General features: G+C 44.9%; 1 protein-coding gene across 1 annotated transcript; it reads left to right on the top strand.

Moving 5' to 3' along the window:
- The first annotated feature begins 283 nt into the window (after window positions 1-283).
- LOC137049828 (carcinoembryonic antigen-related cell adhesion molecule 2-like) lies at window positions 284-11,604 on the top strand. The gene is made up of 6 exons (XM_067428541.1): window positions 284-344; window positions 4,823-5,146; window positions 5,236-5,570; window positions 6,833-6,878; window positions 10,020-10,100; window positions 11,198-11,604. Exons 1-6 carry the CDS (start codon window positions 284-286, stop codon window positions 11,245-11,247), a joined length of 897 nt encoding a protein of 298 aa, XP_067284642.1. The 3' UTR covers window positions 11,248-11,604.
- Window positions 11,605-17,360: the final 5,756 nt, after the last annotated feature.

Below are 17,360 nucleotides of genomic sequence, written 5' to 3'. Positions count from 1 at the left end.
AGGTGGGACAAATGAAAACAATACCGAGATAACAAGGGGGGAGGGATCTAACAGACACGAGCACATGCTCAACATAACAATACCCACATGTGCACACAAGACAGGACAGGCATGTGTGCTCTATATCAGGCATGATACAGAGTCAGTGAAAGGCTTCTGTATCATAGAGTCAGCACTAAACACTGGTCAGATAGGAAGAGGCTCACAACCACAGGAGGAGCTGATGATGATAAAGGAAGAGCTGTGACTATATAAAGAACAGAAAGACTGACAGAAACAGAAAATGGCTGATAAGTGTGATCTGTGTCTGCTGGGACTGATCGTTCTCTCTTCTCTTCTCTCAGGTAAACACATCTGTTTATCTATAAGATATCATAAAGATCTGTATGATGTGAACATATTCAAAAACTGATTGTGGCAAGTGTTTGGTAAAGAGTTTGGTAAACTGTTGCTGAAAGTCATGTCATGGCGTTGGGTTCATTGTGTTTTATTTCTGAATCAGTGATTTGTACTCGAGACTCAGACTCAGTCTTGAGACCATATTTTAATGTTCTCGGTCTCATCGTGGACTCTTGTGCATTTGGACTTGGAATTGACTCGTACTCGTACATATTAGGGCTCTGACTTATTTCCGAATCCACTCGAGTCCCATTCAAAATATTCATGATTATTAATCTATGTCAGAATTTCTTTAAATTGACGTTTGACATGTCCAATGATGTGTGATTTTAGTTAGTGCGAAGGTAGCAGGACTCGGTCAGGAAGGATGTTATGTGGAGCGAGCCTCTAGCTCTTAACTATGTGTGAAAATGTCTTCTACATCATCTGTTATTCAGTTTGCTTATAACGGTCACACAGAGTTCATATGTAGTTAGACTCTAAAAGAAAAACATTCTGCAATGTGTAAATTCTGCGGTACATCAATTACTGAAGCAATGGAAACAGCGTCTAATTTTCATCGACCAGTGGAGTGAAAGCACAAAGATTAAGAACTAATATGTTATCTGTATATGCATACAATCTCATCATTTTGACAGCTAATGCTTAGTAGTTTGTTCGTTGTAGAAGTCTGCAAGTGACTTTTTTAGGCTCGCGTTCATGCTCTTGCTTCTATTTTACGCTGTGTCCACCGGATATCTGCCTGTAGTGATCGCGTTTTCCAGTAAGTCACGTTGCTGCTACATTTTGTCTCAACTATTAATATATTTACTGTTTACATAGTAGGACAAAGGTGTCACAGAGAAATCCAAACCTTGTTTAATTAATAATAAAATGAGCATCTCCACAGAAAATGTCAAACAGAAGGCCGCCCGCCCTCTCTCCCTCCGGCACACTTCTCAAACACACAGACCATCCATATTAAAATCCGTATTAATCCATGTGGCTCGTGGTGACACATTGATGTCTTAAGACATGAAACGATTGGTTTCTGCCAGAAACCCAACAGTATTTATTTATTACCTTATATCAGACGAATCTCATCTAGTATTTCCAGTATCATTACTTCCGTCGAAGAAGGTCAAAATCCTGGCGGGATCATAAATATAGATATTCCTCATTAGTTCCTGTGGATTGGTCGAATGGAGATCTATGTAAATATATCTATGATCATACCTGTCAACATTTGGGTATCAAAATCCGGGATAAATTCGGGGGGTGGCGGTGGGGTTCGAGGGGCATAAATCCTCACATAAACCCATAATAGTAATAATACATTTTATTTGTACCTGTGCTCTTCCTACCTGTATAACAACTTAACAAGTAGGAAATATAGATAAATTGTTATCAGTTTGCACTGCATAAGTTATGAATTATATATAGATTAATCCTTATTTAAAGGTACTAAAGTTATTTACTCAAGAGCAGAGCATATTTAGTGAGCAATTACTTTTGTTCTTTACATTGTCATTATAAGTTAATACTGTCACTTTAAAAGATCTTCCGCTGTCGCACATGATGAAGTCACAGTTACAAAACTTACAAAACGCGTGACTGTCCCCCACCTGCTCCTTTTCAGAATATTCAATTTTGCTGTCCCATTGATCAAGGTATTTACACTAGGTTTTTTTTTTTTTGGCAGAAGTGCCTTCCGTCTCTATCGTTACGTCCATCATCTATCTCTGTTTTGTTTTTTCCCCGTGCTGTCACTCATCATCTGACCTCACACACTAACCTCGCGACAACGGCCACCTACAGTACTGTAGGCTACTGCAGACGGCAGTTATCGCGAGGAGTTACAGAGCTCAGAGTGGGAATGTTTTTGGTTTTTTTTACTCCGGTATTATTTTTTAATAACGCAGGTTAAAATACGGGAGATTTCCGGGAAAATACGAATACCGGAGGATGACGGGAAAGAAGGGTAAAATACGGGATGTTCTGATATTTGCACTGATGTTATAATGTGTGTCATAGGGTGTACTCGCACTAGGCACGGTTGCCATGAACCGGGCCCGAGTACGATTGTCCCCCCTCCCCACTCCCCCGCTGGCCTGCACTCACATAGGGTTTCAGCATTCGTGCCGGAGCACGCTTACGTCATTATGGTGCGACGGTTTCGGGTTTCAGCATTCGTGCCGGAGCACGCTTACGTCATTATTGTGCGACGGTTTCGGGTTTCAGCATTCGTGTCGGAGCACGATTACGTCATTATGGTGCGACGGTTTCGGGTTTCAGCATTCGTGACGGAGCACACGAATAAACAGGAAGAGCGGCGCTCTCATCGCTCTGTTTTCTTTGTGGATAATTTTGTGTCGTTTGGTCCACGGTGGTCCACAGCCCTCTCACAGCCTGTTGTTAAAGAGATGTGTCGCCTTAGTGGCGCGAAAATGTTCACGTAATCGTGCCGCTCGTATTATGAGGTTTGCAAGGTACCAGCTGAAGTGCAGCAAGGACTTTGCAGCTTTGATTACGGACTCCAGCCCGGTTAGCGCTCACACTGCATGTGAACACCCGAGTCCAACTGATCCGTGCTCTGGCCCACATCTTCCAAGCGGGCCAGGGCCGGCTAATCGAGCCGAGCCCGGGCACGGTTCGGAGCACTCACACTAGTCAAACGAACCGCGTTTAGTCAAACGCACTCGGGCACGGTTCAAACTGGCTAGTGTGAGTACACCCATAGTGTCATTCAGATCTGATGTAAAGCTTTTTGTTTATTTTCAATCATTCATTTACTCAAAGAGAGATTTTTCAGCTATTATACCTGATAATTAAACATTATATGAATTATAGAAACGATCATGACTGTTTAAAGATTGTATTAATTTGAATGACTTCTTAAGCTCTAGAAATCACACTTTTAAAGTTCCTCATATATCCAGGTTTTCAGAGATTGTGGGAATCATCGCTCTTAAAATGACAATCATTTAGAGAATGAGGTCAAATAAGAAATATAAAATCAGTTTACATCTTGAGCTGTTTTATGAAGCACTTTTAGTCTTGTTTTAAATCATTGTAATGATGCTGAGGCAGAAGTGCTAGTTTATCCCACAGTTGAGTCAGAGATTAGCAACGGCACTGCTCATATATTTGATTACCGTTCATTTATTTCTGATTTAGTTACAAGAAGTGTGTAAACCGCTGCAGGATCTGTGAATAAATTAACAAAATAAGAGTGATCATACAAAATGTGTACAATACAAATACATCATACACATTTTTTTGAATAAGATATTTTACATTAAAGATGTTTTCCTGAAGTCCACAAGACATGAAAGTGTGTGTGTGTGAGAGAGAGAGAGAGAGAGAGAGAGAGAGAGAGAGAGAGAAAGAGAGAGAGAGATATATGGCTGTTCTTGAGTCTCTTGTTTGTTCTGTACGGTGGCCGAGACATCTCAACACGCTGCACATGAAGAAAGCTCCAGCAAATAAAGAAAACATCATCAGTTTGACAACACGCGCGCTGCAAAAGTTCACAACACATGCAAATTCAAAAACGCACTGCAAAAGTTCACAACACCTGCAAATACAAAAACGCGCAACAAATCCTCACAACACATGCAAATTCAAAAACGCGCTGCAAAAGTTCACAACACATGCAAATTCAAAAACGCGCAACAAATCCTCACAACACATGCAAATTCAAAAACGCGCTGCAAAAGTTCACAACACCTGCAATGCGTTGAGACCGGTGCGTTGAGACCGGTGCGCTGAGACCGGTTCTCTGAGACCGGTGCGCTGAGGCCGGTGCTCTGAGACGGGTGCGCCGAGACGGGTGCGCCGAGACGGGTGCTCCGAGACGGGTGCGCCGAGACGGGTGCTCCGAGACGGGTGCTCCGAGACGGGTGCTCCGAGACGGGTGCTCCGAGACGGGTGCTCCGAGACGGGTGCGCCGAGACCGGTGTGCCGAGACCGGTGATCAGTTTAATATTTCAGTATTAATATTTCAGTTATTATTAATATGAATGTGTTCAGTGCGAGGTGTTGCCAAGCTCATTTTGGCGCGAGTGAAGAGGAGGATTTTCTGTCCAAACTGTAACAGTCATGAAGTTTTACATCATAAATAATAGTTTAGCATCTGAATACATCAAGAAATATGGAAACATTTGGATCGTTGCCGAATGAGAGAGTTCGGCTACATGAGCCCAACGCCACTTTAAATGAATTAGTTTGGGCTTGTTTATAGATACTCTTTCATTCTGGTTCTGTTCTGAATACCATTAAATGTTGGATATTAATAAGAGCGCTGTGAAGCAACACTTCTCCAGTGAGTTTGCATTACATGAGGAGAAAACACTGCATTATTTCAATCCTCTCCTTTTTATGCTGGTATGTTTTCATTTATTAATATATATCATAATGATCAGTCAGATGTTCTGTGTTTCAGGTTCCAGTGGAGTGGCTGATGATGATCATGTGTTCATCAGTTCTGGTGGAAATGTCCGTCTGTCCTGTAATAATGCTCTTTCTAACTGCACATCAACTACATGGATCTATAACAGATTCAGACATTCAGCAGCCGTTGAACTGATTCGTTTAGGGATGAAGAAGAACAACACAGAGAGACATGAGAGTCTGAGTCTGGGGTCTGACTGCTCTCTGAACATCAACAACGTCACAATAGAAGATCGTGGAGTATACACCTGCAGACAATATGTGAATGGACAACAACAAGGACCTGATGCTTGTGTTCATCTGCACGTTCTTCATGGTGAGTTTGATTATGTGGTCAATTTAAAAAGGGCAGATTCTTTGTTTCAACTCACACAAATGATCTGTGTGTCTTGTGTTGTGTTTCAGTGTTTCCTTCATCATCATCATCATCATCATCATCCTCTGAGACTGAGATCAGTCCAGGCCGCTCTGTGACTCTCTCCTGTCAGTTGTATTCAGATCCTCAATACTCCTGTGATGATTGGGTCCGTTCTGAGGATATTGAGCTGCTGTGGGTGAATCAGGCTGGTGTTGATCTTCAGACAGACTCCAGATATCAGATATCAGCTCCAGATCGCTGTAACATCACTCTGACTACAACACTCCTGAATGAAGATCACAACAGAGAGTGGAGATGTGAAGTTACTCAGAGAAAACAACTCAAGACCTCAGTCACACACACTGTCAAGAGTTCAGGTGAGAAAACACTCTTTATTTACAAAATACATTTAGGATTTGCGAAATATTAGTGATCAAAGCCAGAAAATGCACAGAAGCTTCAGTTTATGATTAATAATCAGGCTTAATAATGTCATTGATTCAGGACAAACTGAAGGTTTATGATTAATAATCAGGCTTAATAATGTCATTGATTCAGGACAAACTGAAGGTTTATGATTAATAATCAGGCTTAATAATGTCATTGATTCAGGTCAAACTGAAGGTTTATGATTAATAATCAGGCTTAATAATGTCATTGATTCAGGACAAACTGAAGGTTTATGATTAATAATCAGGCTTAATAATGTCATTGATTCAGGACAAACTGAAGGTTTATGATTAATAATCAGGCTTAATAATGTCATTGATTCAGGTCAAACTGAAGGTTTATGATTAATAATCAGGCTTAATAATGTCATTGATTCAGGACAAACTGAAGGTTTATGATTAATAATCAGGCTTAATAATGTCATTGATTCAGGACAGACTGAAGGTTTATGATTAATAATCAGGCTAAATAATGTCATTCATTCAGGACGAACTGAAGGTTTATGATTAATAATCAGGCTTAATAATGTCATTGATTCAGGACAGACTGAAGGTTTATGATTAATAATCAGGCTTAATAATGTCATTGATTCAGGTCAAACTGAAGGTTTATAATTAATAATCAGGCTTAATAATGTCATTGATTCAGGACAAACTGAAGGTTTATGATTAATAATCAGGCTTAATAATGTCATTGATTCAGGACAAACTGAAGGTTTATGATTAATAATCAGGAAAATATGATGTTAATGTCCTACAGATGATGCGTCTGAACATTCATCTTCTGCAGTCGATTCATCAACACTGATTCCAGTCAGCAGCTCAAACTCTCAGAAGAAATCAAGCTCAACTACATCAGCAGCTCCTACACAAGGTTCATGATCACATGATCACGTCATCAGTCTCTCACTTCAGCGCTTTGATCTGACTCTCAGTTTATCATCACTAATATCATCTACTCAAAGTAGCTCTTTAATCAGATCTGGCTGTGAGTTTAGGACATTGATACACAATAATCATAACTAGACTGTTATGAGCTGCTGTGAGAACTATTACAAACACACACACACTAGTCAAAACAGGGCTAAGATCAATGTTTATTACTTAAATATTTTTTCCAGAATGTGGTGTATCTGAACTAAAAATCCATCCTTTAATTTGTACAGAAAACCAGAAATCATTAACTACCCGAAGCTCTGACAGGACGACAGCCACACACACACCTGTGTTTACTGCACAAGGTATTTCTGCATGTCTTTCTTATTTCTGAGGTTTACAGAGCCAATTACTGAGAAAGAGCTGATCAAACTATTGAATCTGTAGACCTCAATCATTCACTTTCCTCACACACACAGGAAGTCAATGTAAAGCTGATGTAAATATGGGATTGAAAGAACTGAGTTTTTGATCTTAATTGATTTAAATTAGCATTTATTAAACACAAGTCATTTCACGTTACTGGATGGGAGAATCCTGGGAAAACTAGGCTGGTAGCAGTGTTAGTGAGGCCAGCAGGGGGCGCTCACCCTGTGGTCTGTGTGGGTCCTAATGCCCCAGTATAGTGATGGTGTTAGTGAGGCCAGCAGGGGGCGCTCACCCTGTGGTCTGAGTGTGCCCTAACGCCCCAGTATAGTGATGTTGTTAGTGAGGCCAGCAGGAGGCGCTTACCCTGTGGTCTGTGTGGGTCCTAACGCCCCAGTATAGTGATAGTGTTAGTGAGGCCAGCAGGGGGCGCTCAGCCTGTGGTCTGTGTGGGTCCTAATGCCCCAGTATAGTGATGGTGTTAGTGAGGCCAGCAGGGGGCGCTCACCCTGTGGTCTGTGTGTGCCCTAACGCCCCAGTATAGTGATGTTGTTAGTGAGGCCAACAGGGGGCGCTCACCCTGTGGTCTGTGTGGGTCCTAACGCCCCAGTATAGTGATGGTGTTAGTGAGGCCAACAGGGGGCGCTCACCCTGTGGTCTGTGTGGGTCCTAACGCCCCAGTATAGTGATGGTGTTAGTGAGGTCAGCAGGGGGCGCTCACCCTGTGGTCTGTGTGGGTCCTAACGCCCCAGTATAGTGATGGTGTTAGTGAGGCCAGCAGGAGGCACTCACCCTGGGGTCTGTGTGTGTCCTAACGCCCCAGTATAGTGTTGGAGTTAGTGAGGCCAACAGGGGGCGCTCACCCTGTGGTCTGTGTGTGTCCTAACACCCCAGTATAGTGATGGTGTTTGTGAGGCCAGCAGGGGGCGTTCATCCTGTGGTCTGTGTGTGTCCTAATGCCCCAGTATAGTGATGGTGTTAGTGAGGCCAGCAGGGGGCGCTCACCCTGTGGTCTGTGTGTGTCCTAACGCCCCAGTATAGTGATGGTGTTAGTGAGGCCAGCAGGGGGCGCTCACCCTGTGGTCTGTGTGGGTCCTAACACCCCAGTATAGTGATGGTGTTAGTGAGTCCAGCAGGGGGCACTCACCCTGTGGTCTGTGTGGGTCCTAACGCCCCAGTGTAGTGATGGTGTTAGTGAGGCCAGCAGGAGGCGCTCACCCTGTGGTCTGTGTGTGTCCTAACGCCCCATTATAATGATGGTGTTAGTGAGTCCAGCAGGGGGCACTCACCCTGTGGTCTGTGTGGGTCCTAATGCCACAGTGTAGTGATGGTGTTAGTAAGTCCAGCAGGGGGCACTCACCCTGTGGTCTGTGTGTGTTCTAACGCCCCAGTGTAGTGATGGTGTTAGTGAGGCCAGCAGGGGGCGGTCACCCTGTGGTCTGTGTGTGTCCTAACGCCCCGGTGTCAGTGAGGCCAGCAGGGGGCGCTCACCCTGTGGTCTGTGTGTGTCCTAACGCCCCGGTGTTAGTGAGGCCAGTAGGGGGCGCTCGCCCTGTGGTCTGTGTGTGTTCTAACGCCCCAGTGTAGTGATGGTGTTAGTGAGGCCAGCAGGGGGCGGTCACCCTGTGGTCTGTGTGTGTCCTAACGCCCCGGTGTCAGTGAGGCCAGCAGGGGGAGCTCACCCTGTGGTCTGTGTGTGTCCTAACGCCCCAGTATAGTGATGGTGTTAGTGAGGCCAGCAGGGGGCGCTCACCCTGTGGTCTGTGTGTGTCCTAATGCCACAGTATAGTGATGGTGTTAGTGAGGCCAGCAGGGGGCGCTCACCCTGTGGTCTGTGTGGGTCCTAACGCCCCAGTATAGCGATGGTGTTAGTGAGGCCAGCAGGGGGCGCTCACCCTGTGGTCTGTGTGGGTCCTAACGCCCCAGTATAGCGATGGTGTTAGTGAGGCCAGCAGGGGGCGCTCACCCTGTGGTCTGTGTGGGTCCTAACGCCCCAGTATAGCGATGGTGTTAGTGAGGCCAGCAGGGGGCGCTCACCCTGTGGTCTGTGTGGGTCCTAACGCCCCAGTATAGCGATGGTGTTAGTGAGGCCAGCAGGGGGCGCTCACCCTGTGGTCTGTGTGGGTCCTAACGCCCCAGTATAGCGATGGTGTTAGTGAGGCCAGCAGGGGGCGCTCACCCTGTGGTCTGTGTGTGTCCTAACGCCCCGGTGTTAGTGAGGCCAGCAGGGGGCGCTCACCCTGTGGTCTGTGTGTGTCCTAACGCCCCAGTGTAGTGATGGTGTTAGTGAGGCCAGCAGGGGGTGGTCACCCTGTGGTCTGTGTGTGTCCTAACGCCCCGGTGTCAGTGAGACCAGCAGGGGGCGCTCACCCTGTGGTCTGTGTGGGTCCTAACGCCCCAGTATAGTGATGGTGTTAGTGAGGCCAGTAGAGGGCGCTCACCCTGTGGTCTGTGTGTGTCCTAACGCCCCAGTATAGCGATGGTGTTAGTGAGGCCAGCAGGGGGCGCTCACCCTGTGGTCTGTGTGGGTCCTAACGCCCCAGTATAGTGATGGTGTTAGTGAGGCCAGCAGGGGGCGCTCACCCTGTGGTCTGTGTGGGTCCTAACGCCCCAGTATAGCGATGGGGACACTATACTGGCAAAGAGCAGCATCCTTTAGGTGAGATGTTAAACCGAGGTCCTGATCAAAATTTGCCCATTGAGCTCTGTCCATCATGGCCTCCAAATCATCCTCATATCCTGATTGGCTTCATCACTCTGTCTCCTCTCCACCAATCAGCTGGTGTGTGGTGAGCGCTCTGGTGCAATATGGCTGCCGTCGCATCATCAGGTGGTGGTTGAGGAGATTAACCCCTTCAATGTAAAGCACTTTGAGTGCCTAGAAAAGCATTAATATTATTATTCTCCACAGATCCAGGAGAAACTGAAGTCAGTGTGACTGCTGGATCATTAATCAGAGGTACGACACGTTGATTTATTCTGACAGCTTTATGTCACTGAAACTATCAGTCAGTCTGTGAATGTTCATAGTTGAATCCCCTTGACTTCAGTTCCTTCTCTTCCTCTCGTGTTTCCTGCAGTGATTGTGAGTATTGTTGAGATGGCAGTGTTTGCTGCTCCTACTGTGATTCTTCTTCAGATCATCTGTGCAAGAAGAGCTGGTGAGTTTGAGCCGCACGCAATCTGGGGCCGTATTCACAAAACATTTTATCTTACCACTAAGAGTTGTCCAAAATGGCAGTAAAAGTTCTTAGTTAAGAGTTTTCTCTTAAACCCTTTTCACAAAACTGCTGAGAGCAACTTTTACTAAGGAATAGAGAGAAGTCTTAAGCTAAGAGTAAGGGCGGGGTTGACCTCGCTTGCTAACTATGACCACAGTGATTGGCTGATAGGGGAAGGGGTCTCTGTAAGTGATTGGCTGATAGGGGAAGAGGTCTCTGTCAGTGATTGGCTGATAGAGGAAGGGGTCTCTGTCAGTGATTGGCTGATAGAGGAAGGGGTCTCTGTCAGTGATTGGCTGATAGGGGAAGGGGTCTCTGTCAGTGATTTAATTATAGAAATATTTTGTTGAGGTTTCATGTTGCTATATTCAAATGAAATGTTTAAAATATGAATGTTTGCCATATTCATATAAAGATTTTAAAAAGTAACTAATTAAACTAGTATATGTTCTAAACTAGTATATGTTCAGCTAAGTGTAAGCCTCTTACATGTCTTCATCTCGAGAGATTGCATGGTCTTTCTAATAGTTCCTCCTCAGTTTTCTGGAACCCTCTGCCACCCCGATCCTTGCTCTCGGTCTGCGATACGGGGCAGAACTCTGGGTTTGGGCTAAATTCAGAGCTCAGAGCCCTCGATCGCTTCAGAGAAGAACGTCACATACGCTTATATTGTTTTACTTTATTCAATCATTTGTAAGTGTAAACTTATAAAAAAAACTACCACAGGTGATCTGACATTATTATTATTTTTTATTAAAGATTCATTAATTATCACTATTGCCTCAGTGTTGGACAGTGTCTTTGGGCAGATGCTAAAATGCTTTGTAAAAAATGTAGGAGTCCTAAATTTAGGACTTACACGCCCATTATTTTTAAGAGTTTCTCCTAAATCTGCAAATTAGGAACTACTTTTAGCCTTAAGATGTTTTGTGAAAACGGCCCCTGATCCTTCACACTCATCTGATCTGGATCAATCTGCAGTCATGATAAAAACACACACGAGAGGTCAGAGGTCAGTCAATGGCTTTATTTTACAGGGAGGAAGGACTCACAGCGGCCAGAGGAAATAGAGATGCCTACAATATGACAATAAAATACTGCTGAGTTTGAGCGAATCTGCAACAATATTACAAATAGCTCAAACTTAGGATTGGTCATTGCTGGATTTTCCTCTTCTCAGAAAGCAGAGAAGAAACTCTGAGCAGCCTGAAGAAATATTTTCATATTTCATTCTGATTATTGTCATTTTCTTGTGGTTTGTATATAAACTGCTTTAAATATTATATTAAATTCAGTAATGGACAGACTCTGTGTGTAAAATCCTCTCTGTTCTGTGATGGAGCTCGTTTCCTGATTCTTGTATCTGTTCATTCCTGTTGTTAACTTTTTTTTCATTTTGAATGACTGATACTAGTCTTAATAAAACCTCTGCGGTTGTGTTTAATATGTCTCCTTTCCTGAGATGTTCATCACAAGTAAAAAATATATAATTTTATTCCCGACTGAGACTCAAAGGAGAGACAGCATTAATGTATTTCTTGTTTAGGGAAGGAAAACAGTTTTTGGGGATACGCTTCCAATTCAAAGAAGCCAACCTCCTCCAAGGGCAGCGCTTGCAGGTTCACCACCTGATCTCTGAACGGTGTGGTGGGAACCTTGGGCACATATCAGCCCAGGGTCTCATGATCACGTGAGAGTTGCCCGGCCCAAATTCCAGGCACGCTTTGTCAACCGAAAATGCCTGCAGGTCCCCTACCCTATTGATGGAGGCCGATGCAGTCAGGAGTGCTGTCTTCATAGACAACTTTATATCGACTGTAACATATCCAGTGGACAAACGTAGGCGCACACGTGAAACAAAATAATACTAGTAAATAGTCAAAGACAACTTTATATCGGCTGACCACAAAGGCTCAAAGGAGCCCTCTGCAGAGCATCTAATGCTGGGTACACACTAGGGGTTGAACGATTTCTATTTTTTTAAAGTCGACATTTATGTGATGAAAGTCGAGTCGACGTCAACTAGTCTCTGATGACGTCATTAATGAACAAATAAGCCTGAGCCTCGAGCTGAGATGCGAACACGGGTTTTCTTGTGCACAGGACAGCTACAGCATATGACACAGCACTGCCCATATGGTTATTTCTCCTACATAACAGCTTTTGTATCAGTTCTTATGGTCATGTTTCTCACAGATTTCTGCTCGTTCTTAATAAGATACAGATAAAGTAGCACAATAAAGATTACATGTATATGAATGCATTAGTGAGTGATTGTGTGTGTATTAATTCTACCTGGCAGCGTCTCTCTACTAATAGTGAAGCTGTGAGTTTAGTTATCAAGAAATATATGCTAGAACTTCTCAGTTTCTAAGCTCTTTTATTGATAAATCCCAGAACTGTGTTGACAATACATTTCTGCGCTACTGAATGGTTTTGTGTGAGGCGCGCGCGATCTCCGCGTGATCAGGCTATGTGTGTGTGTTGCAATGCAGCACGCAGTTTAGCGCGATGATTGCCTTACGTGTACAATAAGCGTGCGTTCTCCCGATCAATTTTGAGCATCCAATGGTATAATCAAACATCACTTGTGAAGAGCAATCGGAGTATGCATTTATTTGTCATTTTTAACTGTTCAAAACAGAGCCTGCGTGGCTGGAAATTGCTTATGGATTCATGTTGAAATATTCAATGTTGAATATTTACGATCAAAAATCCTGATGTGTTGGGGAAACCCTGGGGACAAACGTGCGCGCACTCACGTGAAACAAAATAATATCCAATCAGAAAGCAGGCTACGGTGTCAACAGTTCTATTTAGCCTAATTCTAACATATCTTCAAACATTCTCTAATAACATCAAATAGTCATGGACTTTAAGAAACTCAGACTATAAAAACAATTATTTAAAGTTTATTTAAAAAGGCAATTTCAAAGAGAATAATATATATTTCCCAAGAGACACCCAAGAACAACAAATATTTAAAAAAAAGTGTGAATTTTTTTTTTTTTTTTTTATCATTACTAGCTCACTCTGTAACATCTTCAGACCGTCCCACCGTCTCCACGACTTCACCCAAACCCTTTTTTTTCTTTTGCGTGAATTTTCTGTGTAAATCATTCCAAAAACTATCATCGCGATTTCTTCCTACATATCATCCGCCGTGCTTATTCTGAGGCCGGAGACACAGCAAGCATGGCGTTTCTGTTGCGTGTCAGCTGTGTGCCGTTTCTCCTTTGCACACCAGAAGCGTGTCTGACTATTAAAATCTAAAACAAGATTTCAGTCAGAAACTCGATTGTTTTTCTCACCACATTGGCAGATCAATATTGTTTTAAGCAAACATTTTATTTTCAACAAAACAAGAAAAAATATATTATGCAGTTTTACTTATCTAGTAAATGCATCTTGATTTAAGAATGTTTAGATATTTAGACTAGAAACAAGACAAAGTTAATAGCCTAAGTAAAAAGAGCATTTTTTGCAGTGTATTCTATTTTGCCTGGAAATGCTTCCAACACACTTGCATGTTGCGTGAAAAATAGGCATCTGTTCTATTTCTAGCTTGCACGTGTTTTCAGTGCAGCTCGATCCGTGCCTGAGACGCGGTTCTTGCAGGCAGTGTGTCACTGGCCTGAAGTCTTGTGGGATTTTGCGAGATTTCCTGTGTTTACGGTCGGGACTAGTTTCAAATCTGTTTGTGTGTGGTGTGCTGTCTTTTTCACATCATGGCACACCACACACTATAGGAGCAAAACGGTTAAATCTAGGATTATTTGTGGTCAAAATCACATTTTGAAAATCTTTACCCAGCATAAGACTACTGAGAGCTCCTAAGAGGGTATGAGGGGAGCGCAAGGAGGATGTAGTCTCCTCACTCCCCTCAGGAACCCGATGATTAGGTCATACTGACTTACCAGTTTGTTCTCCAAGAGGTCATAGTAGGCAGATATTGCGACCAAGTACACCTTGAGGGTGAAAGGAGACAGCCTTCGATCCAACCCTTCCTGTAGGAACGAGAGCACAGACCCGATCTGGCATTTCCATGGGTCTTCTTGGCGAGCTTCTTGGCAGGGAGGGGCTGTTGCAAGGAGTAGGAGTTCTGAGAACCAGGTCCGGCCATGCCATTATGGGGTAACCAATGTGACCTGCTCCTTGTCCTCCCTGGCTGACTGGGGGATACACATATTTGCGCAGGCCCCGCGGCCAGCTGTGCGCCATTGCATCCATGCAGAGCATGCCCTCGGTCAGGGTATAATACAGGCTGCAGTGGGAAGAGTCGTGGGAGGCGAACAGATCTACCTGCGCATCGCTGAACTGTTTCCAAATCAGCTGGACCGTCAGGAGATAGTCTCCATTCCCCAGGGAGTGGCTAAAGCTGTGAGTGCTCGACGGCTGCACAGGTCAGGATCCCTGGGATATAGACAGCACGAAGGGACCTCAGATGCTTCTGACTCCATAAGAGGAAATGGCGGGCGAGTTGAAACATGCGGCAGGAGCGTAGACCACCCTGGTGGTTGATGTATGCTACAGCGGCCGTGCTGTCTGACCTGACTAGTAAGTGTTGACCCCTCAGCAATGCTCGGCTAACCGAAGTGATGCAGGGCTAACTGTACTGCCAGCAGCTCATGGCAATTGACATGCAGAAGGGTTGATCCCAGTTGACCCGAAGGCCCAGACGAGCTAAGTGGTAGAGTACCAGATATCTGTGTTCGCACATCCGCTCTCAAAAGTGACTCAGTATAATCCAGTCATAGAGGTAGTTCAGGATGTGAACCCCTTGCTGCCTGAGTGGCGCAAGGGCTGCCTCGACAATCTTCGAGGACCGGGTACTGATATGCCTGCCCCTTGAAGGCAAACAGTAGAAACGGTCTGTGTCGAGGAAGGATGGAGACATGAAAGTAGGCGTCCTTCAGGTCGATCGCTGCAAACTAATCGACTGGATGAACGCATTCCAAAAGGCGTTTCACTGTTAAAATCATGAACTGAAGCCTGTGAAGGGATCTGTTCAGGACGTATAGGTCCAGGATAGGTCGTAACCCACCGGTTTTCTTGTGTACAATGAAGTAAGGCTGAAGGGACGGGCTTCATCACACTCTTCGCTAGTAGGGTGGCGATCTCCGCACACATGACAGGGGCATTGGGCCCCACCATGTTATAGCGGACACCCCGGAAGCCAGGAGGAGGAGTCTGCGTGAGCTGAACCGCGTGAAAAAAACGTGCCACATGCAAGCGCTTTTTGTGAGAGGAAAGCTCTGCAGAGTGCCCAGATGTCAAAGTGCCCAGGGAAAACACACACAGCTGTTGCACTGGACAGATCAGCAGGCAGGCAATGTGAGATCGCTGGAACGCGCCATCACACCAACACCCAGGAGAACCGCTCGTCTCGAAGACTGAAGAGAGAACTTCCGCATTCAGGCTTGCAGGAGTGAAGAGATGCTCTTGTCTCTGAAGCAGAAACATAATGCGTCCATGCCAGCGTACTTCCTAATATACCGGACGTGAGAGATAATGAGCACCAGATGACCGCCACACCGGCTTATATCTCACAGAGGAGCTCGGTCGCATAAGAGGAGGAGTGACGACAGTGAAGAACGAAAGAACTACAAACTCTGTTGAGCACTATAATTCCATGCTATCTTCACTTCTGAATGAATTTGCACCTGTGCGAGAACGGGTTGTTACTTTTATGAAACCCTGTCCATGGTTTACCCCAAATTTATGTTACGGAGTGACTTAATGCGGCGGAACCTAAAAAAAATTGTTAAAAAAAAAGAAATTGTTCCGCCCGGACCGTTGTCCATGAGACACGCAACCTGTTCCGGTAACGCCGGGCAACTGAAATGGGGGATTATTAAGAACAGGTGTGCAAATGGACGTGGCGATTGGTGGTTGGGCGATTCAGAGAAAAGGAGGCATATAAATAAGGTATCCGGAGATACCTTACCTCAACTGTGACTCGTCAACCTCTTTCCCCCACCTGGTGGTGGTGTGGCAACTGTATGAAGTAAGAGCTTGCGGTGAATAGTGTGTGAAGTATAACAGGAAGGGAAGTTGAATTGGCTGCTGTGTAGAAGGAGCTTATGTGCTGTCTCTGTATGATCCTATGTCTGTGAAGTGCTTTCAGGACTGAGCCAAGGGCTCTGCATCATCGTGGGACTGTTCTACTACGTGTGGGAAGTCAACGTTAACGTGTTCCTTAGAAGTCTGTCCTAGTGAGGAAGGCTGGAAGTCCACTGTGAGTAAATACGCCCTCTCCAGCCACCTGAGACTTGAAGCACTAAAGCCAACGTCTGTCTACCTACGGAGCTGTGAGTAAAGATAAGAGCCCAGTGTACTGTCCTGTATACTCACCTGTACGTCTAAAGCTAAGAGCCCAGTGTACTGTCCTGTATACTCACCTGTACGTCTAAAGCTAAGAGCCCAGTGTACTGTCCTGTATACTCACCTGTACGCCCAAAGCTAAGAGCCCAGTGTACCGCCTGTATACTCACCTGTACGCCCAAAGCTAAGAGCCCAGTGTACTGTCCTGTATACTCACCTGTACGTCCAAAGCTAAGAGCCAGTGTACCGCCTGTATACTCACCTGTACGCCCAAAGCTAAGAGCCCAGTGTACTGTCCTGTATACTCACCTGTACGTCCAAAGCTAAGAGCCCAGTGTACCGCCTGTATACTCACCCACACGTCTGAAGCTAAGAGCCCAGTGTACTGTCCTGTATACTCACCTGTACGCCTAAAGCTAAGAGCCCAGGGTACTGTCCTGTATACTCAACTGTACGTCCAAAGCTAAGAGCCCAGTGTACGGCCTGTATACTCACCTGTACGCCCAAAGCTAAGAGCCCAGTGTACTGTCCTGTATACTCACCTGTACGTCCAAAGCTAAGAGCCAGTGTACCGCCTGTATACTCACCTGTACGCCCAAAGCTAAGAGCCCTGGGTACTGTCCTGTGTACTCACCTGTACGTCCAAAGCTAAGAGTCCAGTGTACCTCCTGTATACTCACCTGTAAGCCTAGGCTCGTATGAGGAAGAGAGAGAGCTGGGAAGATCCGTTGAGAGTCAGAAGCGACTCAGATCCCAAGGCCCCAGTCCTAGAGGGCTGGTTCCCCCTTTTTTAGTATCCCTTTCTCCCCTTTCCTATAACCTTTTTAAATCAATAAACATTGTTTTAACCTACCTGTCCTCGTCTGTCTGGTCATT

Source organism: Pseudorasbora parva, chromosome 2, assembly GCF_024679245.1.
Source record: "Pseudorasbora parva isolate DD20220531a chromosome 2, ASM2467924v1, whole genome shotgun sequence".
Lineage (NCBI taxonomy): Eukaryota > Metazoa > Chordata > Actinopteri > Cypriniformes > Gobionidae > Pseudorasbora > Pseudorasbora parva.
The sequence above is the reverse complement of the archived record's forward strand: the minus strand, read 5'-3'. Positions and strand labels throughout refer to the sequence as shown.

Bases quoted from the DNA above. Each gene is read 5' to 3' on its own strand.
- LOC137049828 (XM_067428541.1), top strand. From the start codon at position 284: ATGGCTGATAAGTGTGATCTGTGTCTGCTGGGACTGATCGTTCTCTCT. The intron at 6,879-10,019 runs GTATTTCTGCAT...TGTTTCCTGCAG, and splicing joins ACCTGTGTTTACTGCACAAG to TGATTGTGAGTATTGTTGAG. The intron at 10,101-11,197 runs GTGAGTTTGAGC...TTTATTTTACAG, and splicing joins CATCTGTGCAAGAAGAGCTG to GGAGGAAGGACTCACAGCGG.